The sequence below is a fragment of the Rhincodon typus genome, chromosome 21 (genome assembly GCF_021869965.1).
Source record: "Rhincodon typus isolate 14 chromosome 21, sRhiTyp1.1, whole genome shotgun sequence".
In the NCBI taxonomy this organism is placed as follows: domain Eukaryota; kingdom Metazoa; phylum Chordata; class Chondrichthyes; order Orectolobiformes; family Rhincodontidae; genus Rhincodon; species Rhincodon typus.
The window spans coordinates 49,960,451-49,977,675 of record NC_063352.1 but is presented as its reverse complement, the minus strand read 5'-3'; the positions used below and the strand labels follow the sequence as shown (position 1 = coordinate 49,977,675).

The 17,225-nt window shown below is 45.4% G+C and overlaps 1 protein-coding gene across 5 annotated transcripts in view; it reads left to right on the top strand.

Moving 5' to 3' along the window:
* The window catches only part of ttyh3a (tweety family member 3a), a 237,293-nt gene that overhangs the window by 102,306 nt on the left and 117,762 nt on the right, over window positions 1–17,225 (top strand). For all 5 annotated transcript variants that reach the window (XM_048609585.1, XM_048609583.1, XM_048609584.1 and 2 more), the window contains exon 3: window positions 9,529–9,640. In XM_048609585.1, the coding sequence (XP_048465542.1) occupies window positions 9,529–9,640 (112 nt within the window). The remainder of the gene's footprint in view (window positions 1–9,528; window positions 9,641–17,225) is intronic.

Genomic DNA, 17,225 nt, shown 5'->3' with positions numbered 1-17,225 from the left:
GAAACTCAGCAGGTTTGGCAACATATATGGAGAGAAAGCTGAGTTGATGTTTTGTATTCAGTGACCTTTCGGAACTGATAGTGGCTAGGAAAAGGTTTATATATCCTGAGAACAGGGGATGGAGGGGAAAAGGAGTGACGGATAGGTGGAGAGAAGGCCAGAAAGAGAGTGAAAATGACAGTTGGTTAGACAAGTGGATGGATAGTATACCAGGGAGAAAGAAAAGGCTCCAGACACAACTTCTGGCTGAAGCAGTGATTTACCTGCACTTCAGTCAATCTAGACTACTGTATTCGCTGCTCACAATGTGGTTTTCTATCCACTGGGGAGACAAAATGTATACTGGGTGGTCCTCTTTTTAAACTGCCAAAAGCCAGTACAAAGGTGGAATAGAGGAATAGAATATGGATTGGATGGGTTCCAACTGAATCGTACAGGGACCAGAGTCTTGGTGAGTAGCATAACTGGGGATGTGGATATGGCTTTAAACTAAACAGTGGAGAAGTTGTGTTCAGTCACATGAAAAATTAAAAAATCACAGGTGAAAGAGAAGGTATTGTTACAGATTAGTGATAGGGCTGATTGTTACCACTAAATAAAAGGAAAGGACAGCATGTGCAAATGTCAGACTCCACCAAGGAACACAACAGTGTAGGGGAATTTAATGTTAAAACAAACATAAGACTTTGTATCTCAATGCATGAAGCATTTGGAGTAAAGGAAATGAACTGATGATACAAATTGAGGTAAATGAACATGATCTTGTAGCCATTACTGAAACATGTTTACAAGAAGATCAAAACTGGGGACTTAACATTCAGGGATATTTGACTTTTCAGAAAGACAGGACGGAAGGAAAAGGTGGTGGGTTGCTCTGTTAATGAGAGATGAAATGTGTACAGTTGTAGGAGATGATCTAGGCTTGGATGATGTAGAGACCATTTTGGTAGAGGTAAATAACAGCAAAGGAAAGAAGACTTGGGAAAGGAGTAGTGTATAGACCCACAAACAGTAGCCACACTGTAGGAAAGGGTTTAAATCAACAAATAATAGCATGTAAAAAGAACAGAACATTATTATATTAACGAGGGAAAAACATATTTGACCTCATCCTTACCAATCAGTCAGCATCAAGTTGGAAAGGGTGCTACAACAACTAATTCATAGAGTGAATTAGTGATAGTTTTGAAAAGCAGTATGTCATGGGGTCAGCCAAGGAACAAGTTATCCTAGATCAAGTGATGGTTAAGGAGACAGGTTTAATAAATGACCTCTGAGTAGAAAATCCTTGAGGAAGCAGTGATCACAACATGATTGATCACAACATGATAGAATTTAATATTCAGTTTGAGAGTGAAAGATTTGGGACAGAAACAACAACTGTGTTTAACTTAAAGTGAATTACAATTAAATGAGGATAGATTTGGCTAAAGTGGACTGGGCACATAGATGAGCAGGAACAACAGTATGCAAGCAGTGGTCGACATTTATAGACGTAATTATGATTCTCAGCAAAATATATCCCAGTAAGGAGGAAAGATTGTAAGAGAGGAATAAAGCAACCATGGCTAACCAAGAAAGTTGTGAAGCGTATAAAGTTGAAATAAAAAGCACATAAGGGGGTAAAAATTAGTGATAATCCAGAAGACTGCGATAGATTCAGAATCCAGCAGTCGGGCGAGGGGGTGCAGTAAAAGATAACAGAGAAAACAACCTACAAGGGCAAATTAGTGAGCAATATAGAAACTGACAATGAGCTTCTTTAAACATATAAAAAGGAGAAGAGAGGTCCAAGTGAATGTAGGCCCTTTAGAAAATGAATCTGGGGAGACGACTATGGGGACAAGGAAATGGTAGAAGAGTTACAGATATTTTGCATCAATCTTTATTGTGGAAGATACTTCAAACATCTGATTTCTACTGAAGAATATGGGGGAGGAATTAAGTACCATCTCTATTACTAGAGAAGTTTTATTAGACAATGTAAAGGGGCTAAAGGCAGATAGGTCCCCTGGCCCCATTGGCTTGTATCCTGGGATCTTAAAAGAGGTAGCTACAGAGATAGTGGATGCATTGGTTGTAATTTCCAAACATCCTTGATTTCTGGAGAAGTACCAGAGGATTGGAAAACTGCCACTGTGACACCCCTTTTCAAAAGGAGGGAGACAAAAAGTGGCTAACTATAGACTGACCAGCCTAACATTTATTGTTGGAAAAATATTGGAAGAATTTATTAAAGAAGTAATAGCAGCACATTTGGAAAATCATAATCTAATCAAGCAGAGTCAACATGGTTTTGTGAAATGGAAATTGTGTATGACTAATTTAGTAGAATTTTTTGAGGAAGTCTCAACCGGAGTGGAAAGACGGGAGTCCGTATTTATCGGTATATCCGTGTTATACTTGCACTTCCAGAAGGCATTTGATAAGGCATCTCGCAAAAGTTTAAGTCATGGAACAAGAGCCCATGGTGTTGCAGATAGTATATTGGTGTGGATAGAGAATTGGCTAATGAACAGGAAACAGTAAGTGGGGATAAGAGGTTCTTTTTCAGCTTGGCAATGTGTAACCTGTGGGGTTTCATAAGGATCAGTGCTGGGTCTGCAGCTGTTTACAATATATAATATTGACTTGGCTGGGGGGAAGGAAGCGAATGTGCTATGGCCAAATTGCAGACGATACAAAAATAGGTGGAAAGGCAATTTGTGAGAGGGATACAAACAAGTTTACAGAGAGATATTGATAGGTTACGTAAGTGGACAAAAAGTTGGCAAATGGAGTGTATTATGGGAAAATCTGAAGTTGTTCACTTTGGAAGGGAGAACAAAAGAACAGCATTATTTAAATGGAGAAAAACTGCAGAAAGCTGCAATACAAAGGGGCTTGGGGATATTTGTGCTAGCTTTGAGGGAGGCACAATGGCTCAACAGTTAGCACTGCTGCCTCACAACGCCAGGGACCCGTGTTCAATTCCCACCTCGGGTGACTGTGTGGAGTTTACACATTCTCCCTGTGGGTTTCTGCCTGGTGCTTCGGTTTCTTGCCGCAGACCAAAAATGCTGGTTAGGTGGATTGGCCATGCCAAATTGCCCACAGTGTCCAGTGATGTGTAAATTAGGTGGATTAGCCATGAGAAATGCAGGGTTACAGAGATTGGGGGGGGGCGGCGGGGGCTGGGGGGGGGTGGCGGGTAGGTCTGGGTGGGATGCTTTTGGGAGAGTTGGTGTGGACTTGTTGGGCCGATTGGCCTGTTTCCATGCTGTAGGGATTCTATGATGAGTAATGTTTTGTACACAAGTGCAGCAGGGAATCAGGAATGCTAATGGAATGTTGGCCTTTATTTCATGGGGATAGGTGTATAAAAGTAGAGAATTCTTATTTAAATGTACATGATGCTGTTGAGAAAAATACCGTGAGCAATTTTGGTCTCCTTATTTAGGCAAGATATTGTCTCACTGGAGCCAGTTCAGGGAAGGTTCATAGGATGATCTCTTGTATGGAGGCATTGTCTTATCAGCAAAGGCGAAACAGGTTGGGTCTCTACTCATTGAAGTTTAGAAAAGTGAGAAGTGATCTCATTAAGACACAGGATTCTTTAGGGGCTTCACAGGGCAAATGCTAAGAGGATGTTTCCCCACCAGGGAGAGTCTAGGAGCAGAGGGTATGATCTCATAATAAAGGGGTGCTAATTTAAGACTGAGATGAGGAGGAATTTCTTCTGAGTTAAGTGTCTTTGGAAGTCCTTGCCACAGAGAGCAGTGGGAGCAAAGTCCTTGCACAGTCCTTAAGACTGATATAGTTTCTTGATCAATAGGATAGGCGGTGGCCTAGTGGTATTATCCCTAGACTATGAATCCAGACCCGGGTTTGAATCCCACCATGGCAAATGGTGGAATTTGAATTCAATAATTTAAAAAAATGTCTGGAATTAAGAATCTACTGATCACCATGAAATCATTGCCACTATCTGGTTCACTAATGTCCCTCAGGGAAGAAATCTGCCACCCTCACCTGGTCTGGTCTACATGTGACTCCAGACACACAGCAATGTGGTTTACTCTCAGTTGCCCTCTGAAATGGCCTAGCAAGCTGCTCAGTTGTACCAATCGCTCCAAAGTCTCAAAGAAATTAAACCGGATGGATCACCTGGCATCGAACTAGGCACCAGAAAAGGCAACGGCAGAAACAGCGCTGTCGACCCTGCAAAGTCGTCCTCGCTAACATTTGGGGGTTAGTGCCAAAATTGAGAGAGCTGTCTCTCAGACTGGTTAAGCAACAGCCTGATGTAGTCATACTCACAGAATCATGTCTTACAGACAGTGTCCCAGACACCACCATCACCATCCCTGGATATGTCCTGTCCCACCGGCAGGACAGACCCAGCAGAGGTGGCGGCACAGTGGTATACAGTCAGGAGGGTGTTGCTCTAGGAGTCTTCAACATTAACTCTGGACTCCATGATTTCTCATGGCTTCAGGTTTAACATGGGCAAAGAAACCTCCTACTCATTACCACATATTGTCCTCCCTCAGCTGATGAATTGGTACTCCTCCATGTTGAACAATACTTGGAGGAAGCACTGAGGATGAAAAGGGCACAAAATGTACTCTGGGTGCTACAGATCGAACTGGTCTACTCCTCAGGGATAGCTGCTAGACTGGGTCTGTGGTAGGTGGTGAGGGAACCAACGAGGGAAAAACATACTTGACCTCATCCTTACCAATCAGCCAGCTGCATTTGCATCTGACCATGACCATATCGGTAAGAGTGATTACTGCACAGTCCTTGTGGAGATGAAGTCCCGCCTTCACATGGAGAGTAACTTCCATCATGTTCTGTGGCACAATCACTGTGCGAAATGGGACAGACTTTTCTCAGATGTAGCAACTCAAGACTCCATGAGGCGCTGTGGGCCATCAACAGCAGCAGAATTGTACTCCAACACAATCTGTAACCTCATGGCCGGGCATATCACTCACTCAACTATTACCATCAAGCCAGGAGATCAAAACTGGTACAATGGAGACGGCAGGAGGACATGCCAGGAGCAGAACCAGGCATACCTGAAGATGAGGTATCAACCTGGTGAAGCCACCAAACAGCGAAAGTAGCAAGGGATAGACAGAGCTAAGCAATCCCACAACCAACGGATCAGATCTAAGCTCTGCAGTCCTGCCACATCCAGTCGTGAATGGTGATGGACAATTAAACAGCTCACTGGAGCAGGAGGCTCCACAAATATCCCCATCGTCAACAATGGTAGAGAGCAGCACATCAGTCCAAAAAATAAGGCTGAAGCTTTTGCAGCAATCTTCAGCCAGAAGTGCCGATGATCCACCTCGGCCTCCTCCAGTGGTCCCCAGCATTACAGAACCAATCTTTAGCCAATTCGAGGCACTCCACATGATATCAAGAAATACACTGGATACTGCAAAGGCTACCAGCCCTGACGACATTCCGGCAATAGGACTGAAGACTTGTGCTCAAGAACTTGCCACTCCCTAGCCAAGCTGTTACACTACAGTTACAACACCGGTATCTACCTGGCAATGTGGAAAATTGCCCAAGTATGTCCTGTACACAAAAAGCAGGACAAATCCAACCTGGCCAGTTACCGCCCCATCAGTCTACTCAATCATCAGTAAAGTGATGGAAGGTGTCATCAACAGTGCTATTAAACAGCACCTGCTCAGTGATGCCCAGTTTGGGTTCCACCAGGGCCACTCGGCTCCTGATCTCATTACAGCCCTGGTTCAAACAATGACAAAAGAGCTGAATTCCAGAGGTGAAGTGAGAGTGACAGCCCTTGACATCAAGGCTGCATTCAACCGAATGTGGCATCAAGGAGCCCTAGCAAACTGCAATCAATGGGTATCTGGGGCAGACGCTCCGGTGGTTGGAGTCATACCTGATAAAAAGGAAGTTGGTCATGGTTGTTGGAGGTTAATCATCTCAGCTCCAGGACATCTCTGCAGAAGTTGCTCTAGTTAGTGTCCTCAACCCAACCATCTCCAGCTACTTCATCAGTGACCTTCCCTCCATCATAAGGTCAGAAGTGGGAATGTTTGCCGATGATTGCGCAATGTTCAGCACCATTTGTGACTCCTTAGATACTGAAGCGGTCCATGTTCAAATGCAACAAGTCTGCTCAATATTCAGGCTTGGGCTGACATGTGGCAAGTGACATTCACACCACACAAATGCCAGGCTATGACCATCACCAGTAAGACACCATCTAACTACCACCCCTTGACATTCGAAGGTGTTACCATCACTGAATCCCCCACTATCAACATCCTGGGGGTTATAATTGACCAGAAACTAAAATGGACTCACCATATAAACACAGTGCCTACAAGAGCAGATCAGAAGCTAGGAATGCTGTGGCGAGTAACTCACCTCCTGACTCCTCAAAGCCTGCCCACCATCTACAAGGCACAAGTCAGGAATGTGATGGAATACTCCCCACTTGCTTGGATGAGTGCAGCTCCAACAACACTGAAGAAGCTTGACACCATCCAGGACAAAGCCATCCGCTTGATTGGTACTTCATCCACAAGCATTCACTCCCTCCACCACCGACGCTCAGTAGCAGCAGTGTGTACTATCTACATGATACACCTGCAGAAATTCATCAAAGATCCTTATACAGCACCTTCCAAATCCACGAGCACTTCCATCTGGAAGGAGAAGGGCAGCAAACGTTTGGCAACATCACCACCACCACCACCTCCAAGTTCCCCTCCAAGCCACTCACCATCCTGACTTGGAAATATATTGCCGTTCCTTCACGCTGGGTCAAAATCCTGGAATTCCCCCCCAAATGGCATTGTGGATCAACTCACAGTAGCAGGACTGCAGCAGTTCAAGAATGCAGCTCACCACCACCTTCTCAAGGGCAACTAGAGATGGGCAAGAAATGCTGGCCAGCCAGCGACGCCCACATCCCACACATGAATTTGAAAAAAGGGGAATCGAAGGTTACAGCCTAAAGGCAGGAAAGTGAACGTGAGGAATGTTGCAACAGCCATGTTCCTATTTAATGGAGGAACAGGCTCAAGTGACCAAATTGGCTACTCCTGTTCCTTTCCTATGGTTTTATGGTCTAATACAAAAGCAGAGAGTAATGTTATATCTACATAGGACCTTGGTAAGACCATTTTTGAAATACTGTGGGTAAAAAGATAGTTCAGGTACTGGAACATCATTTGCAAGGATATTGCCTGAATTGTAAGAAAGCAACCTTTGGAAAAGATTGAGAAGATTCTTCTGTGTGTACAAGAAAATAAAAGGAAAACGGATCAGCATCTCATTCCAGATATTCAGCCCTTTCAGAAGATTCAACCGTTAGCATTCAAGTTGACGACTGTTGAATTGAAAGTGTCTGTTTTGACCAATATTACATTGATGGATTTATTGAGAAGTGATAGAATATGAAGGTGAAAAGAATGGAAACAGTATGCTAACTGTATTAGATTAAGAGGGTTGACTTGAGGCTGGTGTGGAGCATAAATACTAGCATGGGCCAATTAGTTTTGTGCTGGTGACTCAATGTAGCGCAACAATTTTGTTTTTGAATGGATTTGATTGGGTTGACCAGGTCAGAACAGTTTCCACTTGTGTGCCTGAACGGAGACAAATACAAGGTGGCCACTAATGGATCAAAATCAAGATTCAGCAGTAATTTCATTCCACCCAGTGGCTCGAGTATGAATCTGTATAGAATGGGTGAAGATAGCGTTAAAAGGGAGGCTTGACGCAAGGGACAAGGGAATAAATGGATATTGAGGCAGTATGACAAGAGGTTCTTGTAGGAAAAAAATGCACTTAAACAATTTGGGCTGAATGCCTGTTCCTGCGTTCTGGATGCTAAGTGAGAAAGCTCGAAACTTGAGCCCTAGGTCTTTAATTTGGATGAAGAAAGTAATCATGTTGTTCGTATAATGCTGGAACAGATTGTCGAGTTAACAATTGTTATTTGTGTTTCAGAACACCGGAAACCATCTGGCATGTATAAAAGTTTTTGTAGCATAGGGTCTTCTTGGAATGCTACTATAACATGAACAAGAATTAATGAAGCTTGTTGTGCTGTTACAGGGGCTGCAGAGCATCTGTTAGTTGCGACTGACATTTTAAAATAATTTGCCTCTCATTTTTATCTTCCGCCACTAAGTAATTTAGCAACAAAATAAAATTGGTATTCAGTTTAAAAGATTTGATTTTATTTAAATTTTTAATTAGTGGACAAAGAATAAAAAGAGCGATCTTTGATTTGGGTCAGCAAGCCTTTCAGCATCTGGTAGCTAGATTTGACACTGACTCAAAATTGATTTGATTGAAGCTGAAATTTAAAATGAGAAAATTAAGAATTCTTGGAATTGCATAACTTTTTACTGAAGCTGGGTTTACAGAGTTTAACTGTTTGGTAGTTTCAAATTGGAGCAGAAATCTAAGGTTTGCACCAGCAAAGTACCTACTGAAAATATTTTGAAGCTAACGGTACGAGCATTGTAGTAAATTCTGTGGAAGAAATGAATGATCTGTGGTAAAGAAGGCATATGGCATGCTTGCCTTCATTGGTCAGGGCATTGATTATAAAAGATGGCAAGTCATGATGCAACTGTATAAGACTTTGCACAGGCCACGTTTGCAGTGCTGTGTGCAGGTCCAGACTATAGGAAGGATGTGCAGGCTTTGGAGATGGTCTAGAAGTGACGTACCAGGATGTTGCCTGAATTGGAGTGTATTAGCTAAAAGGAGATTTGGACAAACTTGGATTATTTGCTAGAGCATTGGAGACTGAGGTGCAGCCTGATAGAAGTGTATAAAATTATGAGGGGCATGGATAGGGAGGATAGTCGGAGTCTCCTTCCCAGGATGGAAATGTCAAATGCTAGGGGGCATAGGTTTAAGATGAGAGGGGAAGAGTTTAAAAGAGGTGTTCAAGGAAAGCTTTTCACGCAGAGTGTAGTAGGTGCCTGGAACACATTGCTGGGGAGGTGGTAGAAGCAGAGACGAAAGTTAAGGTTAAGAGGCATTTAGACAGACAACAAATAGCCAGAAAATAGAGGGACATGGACCATGTGTAGACAGAGGGGATTATTTTTAGAAAAACCTCATGGTCAGTGCAGACATAGTGGGCTGTAGGGCCTGATTCTGTGCTGTATTGTTCCATGATTGAAATGCTTGCATCTTTAAGTTTACTAAACCTGTTATGAGGTGTGCATAGTTTTGATTTTGTACAATTTGGTTGGAATTTGAGCACATCTGTACACAATTAACTATAATAGTATTTATAATCCAAGTATTAATAATGCACATACATCAGCATGCAGATTAAAAAAAAATTGATAGAACTTTTTTTAAATTTGACAGGCTTTACATAAGAAGTAGTTTCATTCTCTTTAGAAATAGTACTTTGGTCAGATTATCTGTTTGCTAATTAAAAAAAAATCAATTCCTGAAATCTTACCTTGAGATTGATGAACTTAATGGATTTGATTGTAATGGAATTTCTTGTCTTTTCAGTGCGGGAATAGCTGTTGGCTTCTATGGTAATGGTGAGACCAGTGATGGAATTTTCAGACTTGCCTACTCGATGAGACATGCGAACCGCACTATTACAGGAATTGATTACCTAGTAAGTACCAATTTCCAGGGAGTTTCATTTTTTTTTCTAAAACAGTTGTGGAGAGGGGTCTCAAAAACCGCCATTTCTATCTATGCTGACACTTCATAATATGTTCATTTGTAGTTGTGGGCTACAATCCTCTGTAACCAAACAGTTGAAAGGTATATTGGCTTGAATTTACCTGTTCTCTAATGAAAGCTACTGAAAATATTAAAATTGTCGGGTGAGTGTCTGTTGTATTTGACTTCATCTGCTTAATAATAGGTAAATAGGAGTTCTTGGGATCAATCTTATTTTCCAGTTGATTGGATCACAAGCTCAATGGATGTATGTCCAAGTTGGCTGACTTCCGTTCCTCATGGTTAGGAAATGGTGTAGGAGGAAGATGTTTTATAAAGGAAACCTGACACAAGAATGTTTCATCCATTCATAATATAGCAGTGCAGCATGTGAACAATATGTTTAAATTTATTCTGCAGTAACACTGAAAGAGAAAACTGTAATGTAACCGATTTTAAAAAAAAATGCTGTTTGCTATCTAACTTTTGGACAAATTCTAATTGGTATTCAGTTTAGCTTAGATTAACCATACCATCCAATATTTATTAAAGATCACTTAATTTCTCGGTGGTGAATTAGCCTTAGTATGTTTTTGTCAGCTTTAGCTTTTCCCATGTACATGCAAATATTTCTATGGGATAGATGTCAGAATGTCATTTTTTCTTAGTGAAGAGCAAACTGTTTCTCCATCTCCTTTTACTTTGCAAAGTCAGCCCTGACCCAGATCAGGATACACCTTTGGAATCCCATTTGGATTCTGCCCCTCTCAAAAAAAAAAAAGAAAAAAAAAAAAAATCCCCCACCAAAATCATGGACAACATTGTCCATCACCTTGATAGCAGTACTGGTGTTGTAATTGGTCTCCCACCTTCATAAACATGTTATGTCGAAATGCCATCCCGCACGAAGTCATACTTCCTTTCTACAACTCTCTGGCTCTGTAACTCCTCCTCCTCCTTAAGACCTCACCCCCTCCAGATTTTTATCCATACTGCAGTAGTGGGGAAAGCCAGTAAATTGTAGGAACAATTCTAGGAAAATATTTGTTTTTTAGAATTCCATTTCCAACCAGCTGTCTGAGAACATAGTAATTTATTTTCAAAGCAAGTCAATCTGCTGGATTTAACTACTTTGGGGTAGGAGGTGGCAACAAGAAGCAAAGAAGAAAAATAATAAATGCATAGTTTATGACTTGTATTCATCTTCAAAAGCTTGCGTGGAGGCACCATATTTAAAAAAAAATCATCTACAGGGGAACAAGTCTTCACATTACCTTCGCTGATTGCAGCATTATCACAATGAACATAGAACATAGAACGTAGTACAGGCCCTTCAGCCCTCGATGTTGTGCCGACCTGTGAAACCAATCTGAAGCCCATCTAACCTAAACTATTCCATTATCATCCATATGTTTATCCAATGACCATTTAAATGCCCTTAAAGTTGGCGAGGCTACTACATTTGCAGGCAGGGCATTCCACGCCCTTACTACTCTCTGAGTAAAGAACCTACCTCTGACATCTGTTCTATATCTATCACCCCTCAATTTAACGCTATGTCTCCTCGTGCTAGCCATCACCATCTGAGGAAAAAGGCTCCCACTGTCCACCCTATCTAATCCTCTGATCATCTTGTATGTCTCTATCAAGTCACCTCTTAACCTTCTTCTCTCTAACGAAAACAGCCTCAAGTCCCTCAGCCTTTCCTCATAAGACCTTCCCTCCATACCAGGCAACATCCTGGTAAATCTCCTCTGCACCCTTTCCAATGCTTCCACATCCTTCCTATAATGCGGTGACCAGAACTGTACGCAATACTCCAAGTGCGGCCGCACCAGAGTTTTGTACAGCTGCAACATGACCTCATGGCTCCGAAACTCAATCCCTCTACCAATAAAACCTAACACACCGTATGCCTTCTTAACAACGCTATCAACCTGGGTGGCAACTTTCAGTGATCTATGCACATGGACACCGAGATCTCTCTGCTCATCCGCACTACCAAGAATCTTACCATTTGCCCAGTACTCTGTATTCCTGTTACTCCTTCCAAAGTGAATCACCTCACACTTTTCCACATTAAACTCCATTTGCCACCTCTCAGCCCAGCTCTGCAGCTTATCTATGTCCCTCTGTAACCTGCAACATCCTTCTGCACTATCCACAACTCCACCGAGTTTGGTGTCATCTGCAAATTTACTAACCCATCCTTCTACGCCCTCATCCAGGTCATTTATAAAAATGACAAACAGCAGTGGCCCCAAAACAGATCCTTGAGGTACACCACTAGTAACTGAACTCCAGGATGAACATTTCCCATCAACCACCACCCTCTGTCTACTTACAGTTAGCCAATTTCTGATCCAAACCGCTAAATCACCCTCAATCCCATGCCTCCGTATTTTCTGCAATAGCCTACCATGGGGAACCTTATCAAACACTTTACTGAAATCCATATACACCACATCAACCGCTTTACCCTCATCCACCTGTTTGGTCACCTTCTCAAAGAACTCAATAAGGTTTGTGAGGCACGACCTACCCTTCACAAAACTGTGTTGACTATCCCTAATCAAATTATTCCTTTCTAGATGATTATAAATCCTATCTCTTATAATCCTTTTCAACACTTTATCCACAACCGAAGTGAGGCTCACTGGTCTATAATTACCAGGGTTGTCTCTACTCCCCTTCTTGAACAAGGGGACAACATTTGCTAGTCTCCAGTCTTCTGGCACTATTCCTGTAGACAATGACGACATAAAGATCAAAGCCAAAGGCTCTGCAATCTCCTCTCTAGCTTCCCAGAGAATCCTAGGATAAATCCCATCCAGCCCAGGGGACTTATCTATTTTCACACTTTCCAGAATTGCTAACACCTCCTCCTTATGAACCTCAATCCCGTCTAGTCTAATAGCCTGTATCTTAGTATTCTCCTCGACAACATTGTCTTTTTCCTGTGTGAATACTGACGAAAAATATGCATTTAGCGCCTCTCTTATCTCTTCGGACTCCACGCACAACTTCGCACTACTGTCCTTGACTGGCCCTAATCTTACTCTAGTCATTCTTTTATTCCTGACATACCTATAGAAAGCTTTAGGGTTTTCCTTGATCCTACCTGCTGAAGACTTCTCATGTCCCCTCCTGGCTCTTCTTAGCTCTCTCTTTAGGTCCTTCCTGGCTAACTTGTAACTCTCAAGCACCCTAACTGAGCCTTCACGCCTCGTCTCTACATAAGCCTCCTTCTTCCTCTTGACAAGAGATTCAACTTCTTTAGTAAACCACGGTTCCCTCGCTCGACCACTTCCTCCCTGCCTGACAGGTACATACTTCTCAAGGACACGCAGTAGCTGTTCCTTGAACAAGCTCCACATTTCAATTGCAGTTTCCTTCTCCATCCTATGCATCCTAAATCTTGCCTAATCGCCTCATAATTGTCTTTCCCCCAGCTGTAACTCTTGCCCTGCGGTATATACCTATCCCTTTCCATCGCTAAAGTAAACGTAACCGAATTGTGGTCACTATCACCAAAGTGCTCACCTACCTCCAAATCTAACACCTGGCCTGGTTCATCACCCAGTACCAAATCCAATGTGGCCTCGCCTCTTGTTCGCCTATCTACATGCTGTGTCAGGAAACCCTCCTGCACACATTGGACAAAAACTGACCCATCTAAAGTACTCGAACTATAGCGTTTCCAGTCAATATTTGGAAAGTTAAAGTCCCCCATAACAACTACCCTGTTACTTTAGCTCCTATCCAGAATCATCTTTGCAATCTTTTCCTCTACATCTCTGGAACTTTTCGGAGGCCTATAGAAAAGTCCCAACAGGATGACCTCTCCTTTCCTATTTCTAACCTCGGCCCATGCTACCTCAGTAGACGAGTCCTCATCAAAAGTCCTTTCTGCCACCGTAATACTGTCCTTGACTAACAATTCCACACCTCCCCCTCTTTTACCACCTTCCCTGATCATACTGAAACATCTAAACCCCAGAACCTGCAACAACCATTCCTGTCCCTGCTCTATCCATGTCTCCGAAATGGCCACAACATCGGAGTCCCAGGTACCAACCCATGCTGCGAGTTCACCCACCTTATTCCGGATGCTCCTGGCATTGAAGTAGACACACTTCAAACCGAGACAACAAGGTGCAGAGCTGGATGAACACAGCAGGCCAAGCAGCATTGTCGGAGCAGAAAGGCTGACGTTTCGGGCCCCAACCCTTCATCAGAAATGGGGGAGGGGAAGGGGGTTCGGAAATAAATAGGGAGAGAGGGGGAGGCGGATAGAAGATGGATAGAGGAGAAGATAGGTGGAGAGGAAACAGACAGGTCGAAGAGGCGGGGATGGAGCCAGTAAAGGTGAGTGTAGGTGGGGAGTTAGGGAGGGGATAGGTCAGTCCAGGGAGGACAGACAAGTCAAGGAGGCGGGATGAGGTTAGTAGGTAGGAGATGGGGGTGCGGCTTGAGGTGCGAGGAAGAACCGGTTAGGGAGGTGGGGACGAGCTGGGCTGGTTTTGGGATGCGGTAGAGGGAGGGGAGATTTTGAAGCTTGTGAAATCCACATTGATACCATTGGGCTGCATATTCCAAGCGGAATATGAGTTGCTGTTCCTGCAACCTTCGGGTGGCATCGTTGTGGCACTGCAGGAGGCCCGAGATGGTCATGTCGTCTGAGGAATGGGAGAGGGAGTTGAAATGGTTGGCGACTGGGAGGTGCAGTTGTTTATTGCGAACCGAGCGTAGGTGTTCTGCAAAGCAGTCCCCGAGCCTCCGCATGGTTTCCCCGATGTCGAGGAGGCCACAACGGGTACAGCGGATGCAGTATACCACATTGGCAGATGTGCAGGTGAACATCTGCTTGATGTGGAAAGTCTTCTTGGTGCCTGGGATGGGGGTGAGGGAGGAGGTGAGGGAGGCGGTATGGGGGCATGTGTAGCACTTCCTGCGGTTGCAGGGAAAAGTGCCGGGTGTGGTGGGGCTGGAGGGGAGTGTGGAGTGGACAAGGGAGTCACGGAGAGAGTGGTCCCTCCGGAAGGCAGATAAGGGTGGGGAGGGAAAGATGTCTTTGGTGGTGGGGTCGGATTGCAGATGGCGGAAGTGTCGGAGGATGATGCGTTGGATCCGGAGGTTGGTGGGGTGGTATGTGAGGACGAGGGGGATTCTTTTTTTGGTTGTTATTGCAGGGACAGGGTGTGAGGGATGAGTTGCGGGAAATGTGGGAGACACGGTCGAGGGCGTTCTCGACCACTGAGGGGGGGAAGTTGCGGTCCTTGAAAAACGATGACATCTGAGATGTATGGGAGTGGAATGCCTCATCCTGGGAGCAGATGCGGCGGAGGCGAAGGAATTGGGAATAGGGAATGTCATTTTTGCAGAAAGGTGGGTGGGAGGAGGAGTATTCTAGGTAGCTGTGGGAGTCAGTGGGCTTGAAATGGATATCGGTTTCTCGGTGGTTGCCCGATATGGAGACAGAGAGGTCCAGGAAGGAGAGAGAGGTATTAGAGATGGTCCAGGTGAACTTAAGGTTGGGATGAAAGGTGTTGGTGAAGTGGATGAACTGTTCGAGCTCCTCGTGGGAGCACGAGGCGGCGCCGATACAGTCATCAATGTAACGGAGGAAGAGGTGGGGTTTAGGGCCAATGTAGGTACGGAAGAGGGATTGTTCCACGTAACCTACAAAGAGGCGGGCATAGCTTGGGCCCATGCGGGTACCCATGGCCACCCCTTTTGTCTGTAGGAAGTGGGAGAAATTGAAAGAGAAGTTGTTGAGGGTGAGGACGAGTTCGGCCAAGCGGATGAGGGTATCAGTGGATGGGGACTGGTCGGTCCTGTGGGACAGGAAGAAGTGGAGGGCCTTTAGGCCATCTGTATGGGGAATGCAGGTATATAGGGACTGGACGTCCATGGTAAAGATGAGGTGTTGGCGACCGGGGAATTGGAAGTTCTGGAGGAGGTGGAGAGTGTGGGTGGTGTCACGGACTTCGGTAGGGAGTTCCTGGACCAAGGGGGAGAAAATGGAGTCCAGACAGTTGGAGATAAGTTCAGTGGGGCAGGAACAGGCGGAGACAATGGGTCGACCAGGGCATTCAGGTTTGTGGATTTTGGGAGGGAGATAGAAGCGGGCGGTGCGGGGTTGGGGAATGATGATTTTGGAGACTGTGGGTGGGAGGTCACCTGAGCTGATGAGGTTGTGGATGGTTTGGGAGATGATGGTTTGGTGCTCGGGGATGGGGTCATGATCAAGGGGGCGGTAGGAGGAGGTGTCGGAGAGTTGGCATCTGGCCTCGGCGATGTAGAGGTCAGTGCGCCATACTACAGCTGTGCCTCCCTTGTCCGCGGGTTTTATGGTGAGGTTGGGGTTGGAGCGGAGGGAGCGGAGGGCTGCACGTTCTGCGGGGGAGAGGTTGGAGTGGGTGAGAGGGGTGGAGAGGTTGAAGCGATTGATGTCTCGACGGCAGTTGGAGATGAAGAGGTCAAGGGAGGGTAGGAGGCCTTGGGGTGGTGTCCAGGAGGATGGGGTGTGTTGGAGGCGGGAGAAGGGGTCAGTAGAGGGAGGGTTAGGTTCACGGTTGAAGAAGTAAGCGTGGAGGCGGAGGCGGCGGAAAAACTCTATGTCCAAACGTGACCGGTATTCATTGATGTGTGGGTGGAGGAGGACAAAGGTGAGCCCTTTACTGAGGACTGACCGTTCGTCCTCAGTAAGGGGGAGGTCTGGGGGAATGGTGGAGACTCGGCAGGGCTGGGTGCTATTGTCCCCTCTGGAGCTGCTGGCTGTGGAGGCTGTGGGCGGAGCGACGTCGGCGTTGGCTGTGGGCGGAGTTGTGTCGGCGTTGGCGGTGGGGGGAGCGGGGTAGGCGACGGCAGCAGCGGTGACGGTAGGCGTGTCTTTAGTGTCTGTGGTGTTGGTCTTGGAAATGGAGGCGGTGGCATCAGCAGCGATGGCGTTCGCTGTCCTGGAAGTGGGGTACCCGGCAGTGGAGGATGTGACGTCATCTGTGGGTTCTCAGACAGTGGGCTCATGGCCAATGGCGGCGGGCACATTGTCAGGAAGGTCCTGGGTAGGGTTGGGGATTTGGGGGGTGGAGGAAGCCCGTTTTGGGTGGTAGGCACCAGTAAGTTTACTGGACCGCTTTGCAGAACACCTACGCTCGGTTCGCAATAAACAACTGCACCTCCCAGTCGCGAACCATTTCAACTACCCCTCCCGTTCCTCAGACGACATGTCCATCCTGGGCCTCCTGCAGTGCCACAACGATGCCACCCGAAGGTTGCAGGAACAGCAACTCATATTCCGCTTGGGAACCCTGCAGCCCAATGGTATCAATGTGGATTTCACAAGCTTCAAAATCTCCCCTCACCCTACCTCATCCTAAAACCAGCGCAGCTCGTCCCTGCCTCCCTAACCTGTTCTTCCTCCCACCTATCCCCTCCTCCCACCTCAAGCCGCACCCACATCTCCTACCTGCTAACCTCATCCCTCCCCCTTGACCTGTCCGTCCTCCCTGGACTGACCTATCCCCTCCCTA